General features: G+C 42.2%; 1 protein-coding gene across 18 annotated transcripts in view; it reads left to right on the forward strand.

Moving 5' to 3' along the window:
* The window catches only part of rimbp2b (RIMS binding protein 2b), an 89,553-nt gene extending 75,337 nt beyond the window's left edge, over positions 1-14,216 (forward strand). For 5 of the 18 annotated variants that reach the window (XM_052067986.1, XM_052067989.1, XM_052067982.1 and 2 more), the window contains 12 exons: positions 626-1,372; positions 2,315-2,423; positions 2,911-3,036; positions 5,127-5,308; positions 5,604-5,772; positions 5,875-5,937; positions 6,429-6,532; positions 8,608-8,691; positions 9,190-9,261; positions 10,079-10,213; positions 12,845-12,986; positions 13,515-14,216. In XM_052067986.1, coding sequence (XP_051923946.1) covers positions 626-1,372; positions 2,315-2,423; positions 2,911-3,036; positions 5,127-5,308; positions 5,604-5,772; positions 5,875-5,937; positions 6,429-6,532; positions 8,608-8,691; positions 9,190-9,261; positions 10,079-10,213; positions 12,845-12,986; positions 13,515-13,666 — 2,085 coding nt within the window. In that variant the 3' untranslated portion in view covers positions 13,667-14,216. Of the gene's footprint in view, positions 1-625; positions 1,373-2,314; positions 2,518-2,910; positions 3,037-5,126; positions 5,309-5,603; positions 5,773-5,874; positions 5,938-6,428; positions 6,533-8,607; positions 8,692-9,189; positions 9,262-10,078; positions 10,384-10,956; positions 12,998-13,506 lie in introns of those variants that run through there. The other 13 variants (XM_052067991.1, XM_052067988.1, XM_052067983.1 and 10 more) reach the window with 13 other exon arrangements.
* Positions 14,217-14,346: the final 130 nt, after the last annotated feature.

The raw sequence follows: 14,346 nt of genomic DNA on the forward strand, positions 1-14,346 counted from the left end.
CTCCATCGAGTGGCTGCATTTTAGATTGCGTCTTATAAAGCGGTGCGCCCATTGCGTGAAAAAAAAAAAGACAAAATAGGCCATTCATTGAAGGTGCGCCTCATAATCCAGTGCACCTTTCAGTGTGGAAAATACACTACCTTGTAAGTGTAAATGGTGACAATGTTGAGTGGTACTCCTACGTCCTCAGCTTCTTGTTGGTTTATGGCTAATTTATTGGAGCCGATTTCTTTCTTCTCAACCCCTCACAAGTAAACCCACCAACATTCTTTTGCTTTGAGTATTTCACACTTTTCATGAGTAAATGTCCCTTTTTTATTTAAACCCACGCTTACCTCTATGTCCACTTTATTTGTCAGCTGTCACTCCATCATTCCAAAGATTCCTGTTCAGAGCATGCCATTTCCTCTTTTCACGGAATGAGACTGCATGAGTTGCTTCATTGCCACAAATAACTAATTATGTCTTTATTTTGTCTTCCCCCTATTTATTCTATTCACATGTTGTGTTGTTTCCTGCCTGTGTTAAAACCTTCAAACACGTGTCAACTTCCCCTTCCAAAACACTAAACCTTTTGAACTGACTCATTGAACTGTGAAAACGTGTGGAACTTTGCCTCGTGGAGGCGTATTACAAGCGGCAAGACCTTGCTGAGGAAAGAGACTGCTGGGACCTTCAGAGGGAGGTTGTAAAGCAAAAATCGCTGCGTAGCAAGCGTCTCCACAGCATCCCGGAAGTGGAGGAAGAGACGGACGCGGTGGACAACATGGGCCAGCGCCTGTGCTTCGAGGAAGGCAGACGGCCGGGAACCCCGCGCGCTGTACGGAGGACGTACGGCCATGACGGTTACAAGCAGAACAGTGTCTCCTCCGGCAAGAGCCTTCGCCACTTACAGCGCCAGCGCTCCTCGCCTCGCTTTGCCGACATCCGCTGCTACTACAATGCAGAGGACCGTATGCCGGGTTGGCCTAACCGCCAGAACACCAAGAGTCCCGACAGTGGTTTGGACTGCGGTAGTGAGGAAGAAGGATCGCTGGGCAGGGGTCATCGAGGTTACTATACCCACGGAGCTCCCATGCGCATCATCCACTGTGAAGGGCCGGTAGAAAGGCGGGCGCTAGCCATGGGCCGTAAGAGAACTTTGACACGCCAGTGCAGTGTAGAAGAGGAGTTTGCTGACATTCCAATGACCTCTGCAAAGTCCGTCCACACTGGTGACTTTAAAAACCGGGAACACTTTGGGCCACGGAACTACCCGCGGCATGGGGCCCAGAGTGAGGCAAGGCTGAACGAGCTGGACAGAGTCTATTACAGTCCTCACAGGGATTCTAGGGCCCAGGCTTTGTCCAGGCTCCACTGGGACCAGTCGCCGGTGTGTGATTCACACTTTCTGCTGTACTTTACAATCAGCAAGCTGCAGCAATTTTATTATTTTCTGAATGTTGTGTGTTTTTCGTCATGATTATTCCCTTTCTCATCATTTGATGGTTTCGTTGTTTGATCGCATTTCATGGTTGGTCTGATTTTATGTTATATTGTGTAAGTTACTTTGCTTGTACTCTGACTGACAGGTATTTTGTTTTTTTTTAAATATACAGCCAAGCTTTTATTTACCTAAAGGCCATTTTAACAAGTTTTGAGTTGTCATGTCTTGATAGCTATCGTTCCCGTTTAAAGGACAGCAGTTGCTAAGCAGCTTCACTATGCAAAGCGTGGTTAGTTTACACCATCTGTCTGCTGGCTGCATGAGTCATATTTCATGACTTGTTGAACACGACCCTTGTGCGCAGGGCTTCACTGCAGAATCACACACACGCATACACACGGCAAGTTCCTAGTTGCTAGTTATGTCAGTCTATCTTAACTCTTTAACTTGTTCGTGCAAAAAAAAAAAGTATCCTATTTTGTTATGATGCACTTTGGTGATTGTCACGATTACCATCCTCAAGACTGAACAAACCTTCCCTTATTTTCTGCAACACCAATTTGTTTCTTGTCATAGAGCTGACATGTACAGAACAAAACAAACCAAACAAATGGTCTTTAGTTGAACATGTGGCCCTACTAACCCCAATCCATGGTGCTATGTTGGGGGTTGATTTCATTTATTTGTGTCTTTATGGTTTGTTTGTTTTTTGCTATAATTTAGCCTTCCTAAGGACAAATGGAGTCAATCATTTGCTCTTATGGCTTTTTAGTTGTTTTGACAGACTTGTGGGATTTTTGTTTGTTTGTTTTCGTGTCAAAATGACAACTTTTACCCCACGATTTAATCATTTGCTTATTGTTCTAACTGTCTTTTCTTATTCTAAAGCTCATTGGAAACTCGCCATCTCACGGAAATGCCAACCGTCTGGACCATACGGGGCGGAAGCCGGTTCACATCGGCAGCCCCCCTCAGCGACGGCCCATCCCGTCCATTGGTTAGTGAGGTCACCAAATGAGGAGGCATCCCAAAACCACCTAGAGGGCCACTGATGTCTGTTGCGATCAATACCGTGTGTCTCCCTTCCCCATGTGAGCCGAGCTGTACATCACTTCCATAGCGCATAAACATCACGTGGCCCTCTTATGTCGGGTGTCTGTATACTCTGTAGATACGGTACATCGTCATGAGCTGGACTGGCCAAATGTTCATGTGCAGTTGTGCGGGAAAGTTACCCCCCTAAGCTGTGTTAACAGTCGCTCAACATGTTTACAAATCACCCTTGCAACAGTGCAAGCATTGCTGTTTTACATGACTCAAAAGTGAGTCCCCATAGCCTTGTGTTTTTCCACTTCCCCAAACCCTTCTTTCACCTTCTTCTTCATCCATCTCTCCCGGCATGATTGAATGGGCCGTGCGACGGAGCAGAGTGCGCGCGTATGGAGAATCTCTGACCATGATGCTGTGATTGGTGTCTTCTGTAGAGATCACCATGGACAGTAACAGTGAGGGAAGTGAGGGGAACCTCTCACCTGTCAAGGAGGATGTTTACTATGGGAGTGTAGCTGGGCGAAGATTATGGCCATCTATATCCTCAGAGGATCAATATGGTATGTGGCGCAGCTTCTCACCAAGAGTTCAGCTATCCGACTAACTTAGCATAACTGAGTGAATGGACAGGGAAAAAGATTGGCCATTTCACGATGCAAGAAGCCTGAACCCTCCAACTCTGCCTGATCACCTTGCATTGCAATACCCATTGAGCACCAGTTTGGTTCAGTTTGATACATTCATTTTTTTCTCTCTCTTTTAAGCATACCAGATTCATATCGCACCACAATTCGTCGAGAATTCAAGTTTAGTTGAGGAATGGATTCAAAGCCAGAGCCGTTCTGAACCACTGTCGCGCGTTAGATTCTTTTGTAATCCATTACTGGGTTACACCATGAAAGGCTATGATCAAGACACACTCTGCCAAGCTGAACGGAACTACCGCCACGGCTTACTGTAAAAAAATGTCATTAGTCCACCTCGTTTTATTTTTTTTAAACCATTCCTCTAATCCTCTTTTCTGGACCAGGTTCCACTTTTTACCTGTACTTTTTGCGGGACTCTTCTGAGTTTACAGTGGAATGCGAGCTGTTTAAAGGTGCTGGTCAAGTTTCTTCACGATCAAGGAAATAGAAATAAAAGTCAAGGGCCAAAGAGGCTGATGTCATAACGCGTTTGTTCATGATACACTCATTTGAGTCATTTGCGGTCAAGCAAGTGTAACACTATGTGAGACTATGAACAGTAAAATGCTTGATATACTGCCCTTGTGTGCGGTGTACAACTCTCGCGTGGTTTCATCCATGACTATGTTCAAAATGTGTTGAAAAAGTCCTATTTTTCTTGACATTTTAGCTCAAATTCGGGATCATACCGCCTTAGGGCCATCGGACTTTCGTGGTTCAACTGTATTTAGAATGAATCGGTCCCAAATCCCTGACCGGTATTTGAAGAATCTGTCGCAAACCCATAAATTCTTGTGCATCATAGTTGTTAACATCAATGAATCCTTTTTTCCATCATCCCAAAAGCTTTTCATTCGTTTGAACCATTTGTCAGACCGATCGTTCAGGCTGACCATTGAAACATATGACACGATAATTCACAAAAAGCATGAAGAACTGGTACCGGGTTCATTCCTTCCCCCCCCTCCCACTGGCCTCATCGAGAACTTCTCGGGTATTTCATGTCTGTGTCTGTCATCAGTCATGCAAGTCGTGATAATCCGCAAAGGTTGAATCAAGGCAAACTGGACTATTGTTTGTTAGAGACGCTTCACCTTTCATCCAAAAGCCTTCTTTGGGTCTACTGTTTAGGCATGGAGTCCCTAAGCTTTTATGCCTCTATTTATGAGTCTTTTCCCTGGCGGTGGTAAATAATACGGTGTTTTTGCACCGTATGGTGAATGAAACATATTTCCTTCATACCAAACAATTGTTCTCTGACAAACCCGCCACGTATGGGACCACCACATTCCACGTCCTGTTTCAATCTTCAGGCTGGGTTAAGTTCCGCTGAAGGAGTCCGGTGCTTTTCTTTCCACTTTTTCCGCGTATATATTGGCCACAATTCAAACAAAAACATTCCAGTTGCCTTGATTCGGCCTTTAATGTGTTTTCTGTGTCTGGAATGGGTGTCTGCTGCCCTTTTTTGCTTCCGGGTTTTTTCACACATGGCACACAAGCATGATATTTGGATGTAGGAATGCAACGTCCTCATTATGTCCAACTCAAGGAAGGCATGCTTTTGACTTGCCCTTGGTGAGCTCAGGCAGTGAAACAGCAATGAGCAAGCGTGCTTTGCTTCCCGTTTGGTCCTCATATCATCAGATTATTGGTTTTCCCCTTCACCGAAAAGCTGATAAGCTTGTGATTCCGTATCCTGTGATATCACGCCCACATCCAAGCACATGTGTGAGGAAAGAGTCACGTTTGCAGCGTCAAATACATGCTACTCGTTTGTAATTCTCAAATTTGGATTGAATGGAATCAAATGATTTCATTGGCATTTGGGCTCTTTCGGTACACATGCATGTAACGTCCTCCCCTGTCGGCTCTAACAAACAGACATCTTCTGCTCTCATTGCCACTGCAGCCCGTGTGGCTGTTTTTGGCTGATAGTAGCAGCAGAGGCCTCTTCTCTGTTTCAGACAGCTACGGCGGACGCAGGCACGGGCAGGGACGCCGCTCGCTGGATTACTTTGAAGAATCGGAACCGGATGAGCTGACGCGTGTCTTTGTGGCCCTGTTTGACTACGACCCGTTGTCCATGTCTCCCAACCCTGATGCTGCTGACGAGGAACTTCCTTTCAAGGAGGGCCAGGTCATCAAGGTAAAGGCTTGGCCTGGAGATGCAACTGAAGTCCACACATTGGCCAGAATAAGATCTCGACTTTGTTTGTTTGCCCTATGTATGTGTTGCTGACAAATGCCGAACAACAACAGTCATGCCCTGAAGTATATATAACGGTTTTCTGCTGAGGTCTAATCCCTCCTTCCTTCTCCTAAATATAACCAGTGTATACCTGACGTCTTTTGAAGTTGTCAAGTTTTTTTTGTCTGCGATCCTTCACATCAATTGTCTTTCAAGCTCACCTGTTACCCTTGTTTTCATCTTTTCCATTCAGGTGTTTGGTAATAAAGACACAGATGGCTTCTATAGGGCGGAAATCCGAGACAGAGTGGGTTTGATTCCTTGCAACATGGTCTCCGAAATCCAAACGGAGGACGGTAACATGATGGGCCAGCTCCTCAAACAGGGCTTTCTGCCACTCAACACTCCTGTGGACAAATTAGGTGAGGAAACGTCCACTGACACCATGCTGTTGTCTCTTGTTTGATTCTCTGCTGTTGACCCTTCTCCTTTATTTTTCTCCAATTTTCTTCATTACTGTGAAGTAAACTGTGATCGTTTCAAAGATGGACGCGCAATAAATCGCAGGTCCAGAAAGTCCAAGCGAGGTCTGTGTCCTGTCCTTTGCTTCCTGCTCGATCTTCTTATTGTTGACTATTTGCTTCCTTTTAAAGCTACCTAAAGCAGAACTCAAGTTGTTGACATCAGTTTACACTTCTCAAAGTTAGAATAAATACAGTATATTCTTTAGGAAATAATGTAAGTGAATCATCAGTGACGGTTCTGTGAAGTTATGGTTTCCACAACAAGGGTTCACGTCTCTGTTAGAACATTTCTATGCCTGACCTCCACTTTTTTCCACACTTAAGCTCTACACTATGATCCATTTTTTGTTCTTATGTGGTTCCAGTACATGCTAGGCATCCTGCAATATCACTACTACTACTACTACTACTAAGAATAAGAATAATAATGATCATAAGAATAATAATAAGCTTGAAAGTCAAACCATCGCAAATGATGGCATTATTAATTTATTTCCTGACTTTGCGATCCTATAATGAAAATATGTATGTATTACGCTGTTCTTGGTTCACAGAGAGAAACAGACGGAGTGGCCGTCAGCATCCGATGACAACCCGAAGAATGGTGGCACTGTATGACTATGACCCAAGAGAGAGTTCCCCAAACATTGATATTGAGGTACTGTCTTCCTACAAAATGGTCATCTTTGCAGAATTTTGCCAAAAAAATAAAATAAAAAATGAGAAAAATTTAAATGTTTTTAAAAATACATGGAATGAGCACTTGACATAAATGTGCGGAAAAAAACCAAATTGACTAAAGTGTATACTGCAGACGTGGTTCTCCTCATGAATAATGCTCTATTCATATTTTACAAGTTGCGTTTTTAGTGACACCGTTTGAAACATCATGTTAATTTTGATGTGTCAACTTGGGGATAACCTTAGGATTTCAGCTCTTACTGTCACGGACATGATGGTGGAGGCCCCCGAAAAGCAGGCAAGAGGGAGGAGGGTGAACTTGACAAACTGTATGAACGAAACACTGACAAAACCAAATCCAGAACAAGCACAGTCCTGAAAACAACAAGAATTCAAAGTAACAACACAACCCATGGCATAAGCAAAACATTGTCAGTCGCATGGTGGTGGTGGACTACAAAAATCAGGCACGAGAGAGGAGCAGGTTGGACTCGATCAATTTTATTAAAACATAGAAAACTAAATCCAAAACAAACAAAGTCCAAAGTATCAAACAAAACACATGACTTAAGATAAAACTTAACAATGACCAAAAACTGACTGAAACAAGCATGACAGTAGCATACAAACAGCCACAAACAAACATGACAGTAGAAACAGCAACAAAGTCCAAAGTATCAAACAAAATACAGAACTGAAGATAAAACATAACAATGACCAAAACATGACTGAGACATGACAGCAGCAAAGAGCACCTCTGACCCGACCGTGAGTGTTCGGGCGGTAGTCCTTTTATAGAAGTAATTACCTAATGACCAACAGGTGTGCAGGCATTGCAGTGCCTGCACACCTGTTGGTCCCAAACCGAATCATGACAGACATGATATGAGAAACACAAACCAACAGAGGCCGTGACAGCAACAAAAACAGTAACAATGACTCGACACCGAGTGGTCGGGCCAGGAATCCTTTTCACAGAAAATCTATGAATGACATGATAACCAATAGGTGTGCCGCTGTAGGGGGAGACCTACGCCACCTGTTGATCCCCCAAAAAATCAACCGTGACACTTACAAGCTTATTAGTGGATACTTTTGAGTGAAATCTAGGGGCAATCAGAAAAGGGGCAGCAGACAAAGCCAAAGGAGATAAATTGCGAAATAATGAAGTTATACTGTGTTGCTCTAATATGAACGTGTTATTGGACTGGATTTCAAAGAAGCGATATCATACAAAAACATTTCCCTAAAAAGCCATTTGTTCCAACCAAGGTTATTGTAGTGAAGGAAAGTTAATGAAAACACAGAAAAAAGTGAGCAAAAAAAAGGGAAAATGCTTTTTAAAAAATGACATGACATTGGCCATTTGTAAAACTAACTTTAGCTAAATTAGACCAAAAATGCCATTTGTTTTCATTTTTGTCAAATCATGTCACACATGATCTTTCAGGGTTGATTTGAAATCTATTCGTTTTGGTATTGCTGTACGTCTGTATAGAAGAGGGACACTCAAACAGTCCTTTGAGAATTGTCGTTCATCCTATTTCATTACACAGTGCACCTTTTTTTTTTAATCGGCACCTGAAAAACACTAAACACACACACACACACGTACATGCATATTTAATGTATATGAACATATTTTTAAGTGTAAAAAAAAATAGAATTCAGGGCTTTTCACATTCTTTTGCCTCTTTCATTTTGAAGTTAAAATTCGGCAAGGTTATGAACAAGTCACGGCTCAGGTAAAACAAATATTTGGGAAGACAAATAATGCTCTCGTGTCGGTCCATCTGGGAAAGTGCTGCAAATAACACTTCCAATAATGGATATCGACATACAACAAACTAGCAACAACCCCTGATCAAACTGCCCCGTCTGCTCGGCTTAATGTTGCGTACAATTCTCCAAAAGGTTTATAGTGTCTCCACTACGGTATCAGCCTGAAGCTGGGGCAAATTGAACTTGTGAAATTACATACTTGTGATCTCACAAGTCAGTCTGCCTTTAGAAAGGTCCGGGTAAAACTTGTCACAAATTGTTTCTTTCCAGCCCTTGGTTTTTACTTACTCTCACCTTTCTATTGGCACTCCCATCCCACCGACACAGTGTGAGGGCCACAGACTAGATGACGAGGTGAGTGAGGGTGAGGAGGATGCGTTGCTGTATGCGCTGTGTGTGTTTTCCTTCCTTAAGTGTTGCCGTCCAAAGGAGATGCTGGCGTTCACAGCTCTGAGTCCAGGGCGGTCACTCAAACAAAAGCGCTCCACAATGCCTGAGCTACCGTCTCCCCTCCTCACTGTGGTCTTTGTGTCAACTTGTCTGCGCCATGCTGTACATACACCGCATACTGTACGACAACCGTTTGGCTTGTTTGTTCTACCTCGAGGATGCCACAGAAGAGATGTGCCCGGTGTGCCACCACCCTCTCTTCAATAGTCCCAATAAACGTTCTCAGTTACTCCAGTCCAATTGACACAGCTGTCCATTAATGTGATGCTTCACATTAATTTGGAGGACGCAATTGACAAACACTTCCCAGTTCCCACCAAATAGATGTGATGTTTTTACAAAGTCTGTCATGACGCTAGGATATCAATAGGCTTCATGTGTTCTGCTTTTTCATTCGGACAGGCTGAATTGACTTTCTGTGCTGGGGACGTCATCACAGTTTTTGGGGAAATAGATGAAGATGGGTTTTATTATGTAAGTAACTTTTTTTCCCCCATTTCAAACATTTCTTTTTCATTTGTATTCACAATAAATTCTTAGTTTCACATCAAACCACATTTGGTCTAAGAAATAGAATCCTGTACACATTCTGATTCTGAATTTTTTTTGTGTGTATATAAAATTTCGACACACAAATGTATACGTACTATTAATGATAGAATTGAGTGGATGCTGTGGAAAGCGGATTGCTTTCTCATTGACAAAGTTCCACCTCCCACCCTGTACCTAAACGTATGTTGCTCTCCGACCTAGTAGCTCGCACGTCATGCCAAGCTCTCTGGCGCCCTCCACTGGGAAAATAACGCGCACCTTGAAATTCCGTAAATGAAAAGCCATTGATACGTTTCTTATGTAGTGTTAATATGTATTTTAAGATACATCTCATAGTATGCTCGTTATCCTCACCAGCAGGACAATTCAGCTCACTAGTAGGACGCGCTCATAGAACGACTGTCCGTCGACTGACTTTTTTTTTTTTTGCCGCGGTGAAACCCCTGACGTTATACATTCATCCTTTAGCGTCACAACAGCCAGTGCCACTTTTGACACATTAAGGCAGCAAAGTAAGGAAATGTCTGCATGGGAGATTGGTGTTGTGATATTTACTTGATATCTTTGAGAGGTAGGTAACTAGTGACACATGCCTATACAACCAGGGCCTAGTAGTTACGAGTGTGCAGCATGGTAGTAGGGAGGTTAAATAGGACAAAACCTGGTACTAGTAATGGGGGATCATTTCAAGTACACAAATGAAAACGAGTGATACCATCCTTGTATTCCTTTACCTTAGGGTGAGCTCAACGGACACAACGGTCTTGTTCCTTCCAACTTTCTAGAAGAAGTGCCTGATGATGTCGAAGTTTTTCTCACGGACTCACCTTCACGATACCCCCAGGACACTCCCTCACGGATAAAGACCAAAAGGGTACATGCTCCTTTGCAGTACTAGGCCTGTCATTATGTTTATTCTTCTGCTTCCTTTGCTTTTTCCTCTTTAGTTTTGTGTGTTTCTCATTGGTCAAAGTGCAAGGACATTTAGGTTGATGGTGTAAATAGATGTGTACGATCAATGAGAATAAAAACTTTTAAGACTAATACTTGGCAGAACAATTTTTATGTTTATGGCGGAAGCTCTACAATGTGTAAAACTATACATTAACATATATACATATAGGATTTATAAAGCATTTTTGATTAAAGTAAAACCTTTGTAATCGTTCTGTTATGTCTCAAAAGCAGCAGTTAAACACCATTGGTGTTTGAGCGGATTCTTTCCAATCACAATTTTCTGTACGAAGAGATGATCACGAAGTGTAGTCAAGCATGATTCAAAAGTTCACATGCATGAATTTTTCAATATTTTGACAAAAGAAACAAACGAGCAAACAAAAAAAAACATTCACTTTTGTAAATTATTTGAAATGGGATCAGGGGGCTTGGTTTCTTGTAATGTTGCCCTCGTTACTATTGCATTTCAGTCAAGCATTTTTAAATTGTGATGTTATTTTTTTGTTTAACAAATACCAGTATGCAATGATTTCTAAAACAGGTGCAGTGACATATTTTTCTGTCTTCTAATTTGACATTTTTTTTCGTGCCAACTATTGAAATTCCATCACCATCTGTATATATTTGTGATTTCTTTTCTTCACCTGCTTGGCAAAACAGAAGAAGAGTGTTCATTTCACACCTTAAAGGCTGTGTTTCCATCACGTAAGTGAGCAACTGAGGATACCAAGATTAAGTTCCCCCTCGTCTAATGCAGATGACATGGGTACCTTTAGTTTGTGGTATGCAACATGTAGACCTTATTCCTCTTTCCTCCTTAATGCTGTATCACTTTTAGGCAGCGTGACGGTTGTTCCCGGGTTGGCCAAAACTCTCAACATGCTGTTTTTACTGTGTGTTGGTTGGTGACAGTAACCATCGCCAATGCATTAGACAAGATTTGTGGTATCTTCAGTTGTTTCTCCTCCGAGTGTTGTACATGACGATGTGTGTCTCCTCAAACGAGTCTCCTGCTGTAACTCGTTCTAAGCTAAAAGGCGATTTGGCACTGCCCCCATCCCTCAGATGCCCTAACCCAGTTAAAACCCGCACTTTGAAATGACCAGAGCTGCGCATTCCATCAGTACTGACGGATGTCCGTCAGTCCGTCACTGACAGATTTTGCCGACGATCGACAGGAAAAAATAAAAATAAATAACGCACTAAGCACTGATTGAAGTCAGTGTAATTGTCACTAACCATGTCAACGGACTTCTCAGTCCTTCTCTAATGGATGCATTTAGCTAACGACATGGATTTTTTTTTTGCGTGGTATAGATTTACGGACCGGTACAAATGACCAACGGAAATGATGACGAACCGACTGACTGAAAATCGAAAACCATCTGAATTGCTAAGATTTTTTTTCTTCCTTTTTTAATACATTTGTTACTTTTTTAAAATACAGTAACAGACTTGGAAGTGCTGGATTGTACAAGTAAAATGTGCACAGATGAAGAAAGATAATTGTGAAAACTGCATAAATATACTTTTATGACACAAATTCAAAGTGTCCGTAGCAACAAGCGGTACTTAAATTTTGAAATTCTGCAGGAAGAAAATCACGCAGAATGGACTAAAGTTTCAGTACACTTTTCCATCACGACAAGTAGTAAAAAACAAAATGACAATATGGACGTGTGGCCGTGACGACAGTATCTACCACTATTCTGGTAAAACCTACGATTGTTTTTCGATGATCCAAAAGAACAAAATTGAATGCATCTTACACTACTCACAAAAACAGAATAGTAAGCTTTCAGGTCAAAAAAACTTGATGAACCTGAGATACACTATATAACCTTTACAGATGTACTTGTAACCTTTATACTTTGGAGTGCAAATGTCCAACTGTGAAGTGTTTCAGTACCACTTGCGCGTTTGCAGTTCAAAGGCTCAAGGTTTGATCACCCAACAAAGGCTGCGGTGCATTTTGGGCTCATCTTGAATTTTCATCGGAAAGCCACAATACATGCCACTTACGAGTCGTGTGATCCAAAACGTCTTGGTAAAATGAAGCCTCAAGTGATGCAGAGGTACATCAACACTTTGGTCTAGCCACCACAGCGTATCAATGCTGTACCTGTATGTCTTCCTGAAGTGCAACTTGAAGCCTTTTAGCTTATGATTACAGAAAAGGAGTCGTGACTAGTCATTTCTCTGTAACCCAGTTGTATCACTAGTCTCTCTAGCTACAGTACATGTATTTCAGACGTCAATGTGCGATGTCCCCTCTTGTGTCCAAAGGCAAATGTATTTGTGTAAGGAGCTGCCATTATTTGGGAAATGTCGTCTTGTTAAATTGCGGAAGTTAGTCGATGCTTTGGCTGTGTTGTTCGTGACTGCGGGCAGCTTCATACAGAAACGAGACAAGCAATGTTTGTACTCGGCAGGGCCTCAGAGTGCTTCTAGTTTTTTTTTTTCTAGAGCTAGACTTCAGCTCACTGATGGTGTGACCAACAGCTGGCTTTTTAACACCCTCAACTGTCCCCTACGGGTCTCCCATTAGGTTCCAGGGGACAAATGGGGCCGGCCCAGAAGAGCAGGTTCTCCCCCAGTGCATCCACACATCCTGCACTCCCATCAGGGCCCCACTGGACATGCACACCTCCAAAAAGACAAAAGGACTGCACTGCAAAGGAAAGAAACTGGTACTTGGCGCTGTTAACAGACAACTTGACCTATAGTGGACAGGTGGCATTTATTCCGATCGTTAAACCTGGCAAGTTACTGATGTGAAAGTGGGACCATGGCGTGCTTTTCCACGCCGTGGTCAGGATGCTGTGCATTCGGCAGGCGTTTTCAAGTATCATGTTAACCACTAGGGATTTCCCTTTACAAATAAGCACACCGTCTCAGCTACAAGGTCTCCGTAGCCACTTTTGTCTCATAGGTCAAACCTCCCTATACAATACTTGCCTTATCAGTTTTTTGTTCAACAGTGTGTCAAATGTGACCACGTTAATGCAGATGTCTCATTTGTGTTGTCTCGAAAACTACGTGGCACTCTAGTTCAGGCTATGGTAAATGTCCTCTAAGAGTCCTTTACCAATGACTTCAAAATGCAATGCCCTGACACAAAAGAATACATATACTGTACATACAGTATATATATATATATATATATATGTGTATATATAATTTTATATCAGTAACAATGAGCACTTTCAGTCCATTAGGACCCTTTGGAGATTGGAATGAAAGTGGAGTCCACCTGACAAAAGGCTACCTCTTTAGAGCCCATCTCTCCTGGACCCAAACCAACTTCATTGGAAATGTTAGATCCCGACACTCGCATGATGATGATGATGCAGAAATTCAAGTACTGTAAACCTATGTGTAGCCACACTTCTTATACTGTCTGTAGTGAATGTATGATCAGTTGAAAGCCAATGTATTTAGCTAGCCCCAATAACGTGTAACGTCCATCACAGAGCATTGAACCCACATCCCATCCCCATGCGGCAAAAGGGACGTGTGTACCCCGAACAAAAACCTCAAACTGCCAAAAGAAAGGTCCAATGTATGCAACAAATCTGAAAAATGTGTACATTTCTTGTTGAGAAATATGTCAACCGATGTGACGACCGGATATTAGACTTAAGTTTCCTCAGTCAACATTGCTTCCAATCATTTTTGTGTGACTGTTGTAAATCAGACTCTTTTGTAAATTGTTTATAAATGTTTATACTTGATTTTCAGACTGCCTTTTTTGTACATTCACTTTATAATTATGCAGTGCAAGCGTTTGTCATGGTGTGAAGACCTTTTAGTTTGCAATGTGAGCTAGCTTTATAATAATAATCAGCCTATATTGATGGAGTCAAACTACTGTGTGGGTGCATGTGCAATCTTTTCTAAATAAATTTGATATTTTGTAACATGTGTATGTCTGACTGACCAAAAAGAAACAACGCTTTTTCCGCCCCATCTTTTATATAACAATACAAACAAAACCTTTCAAGAAGGCAGACATTGCCGCACCTTTACAAATCAATTCCAAGATTCTTC

The sequence above is a fragment of the Hippocampus zosterae genome, chromosome 6 (genome assembly GCF_025434085.1).
Source record: "Hippocampus zosterae strain Florida chromosome 6, ASM2543408v3, whole genome shotgun sequence".
In the NCBI taxonomy this organism is placed as follows: Eukaryota; Metazoa; Chordata; class Actinopteri; order Syngnathiformes; family Syngnathidae; genus Hippocampus; species Hippocampus zosterae.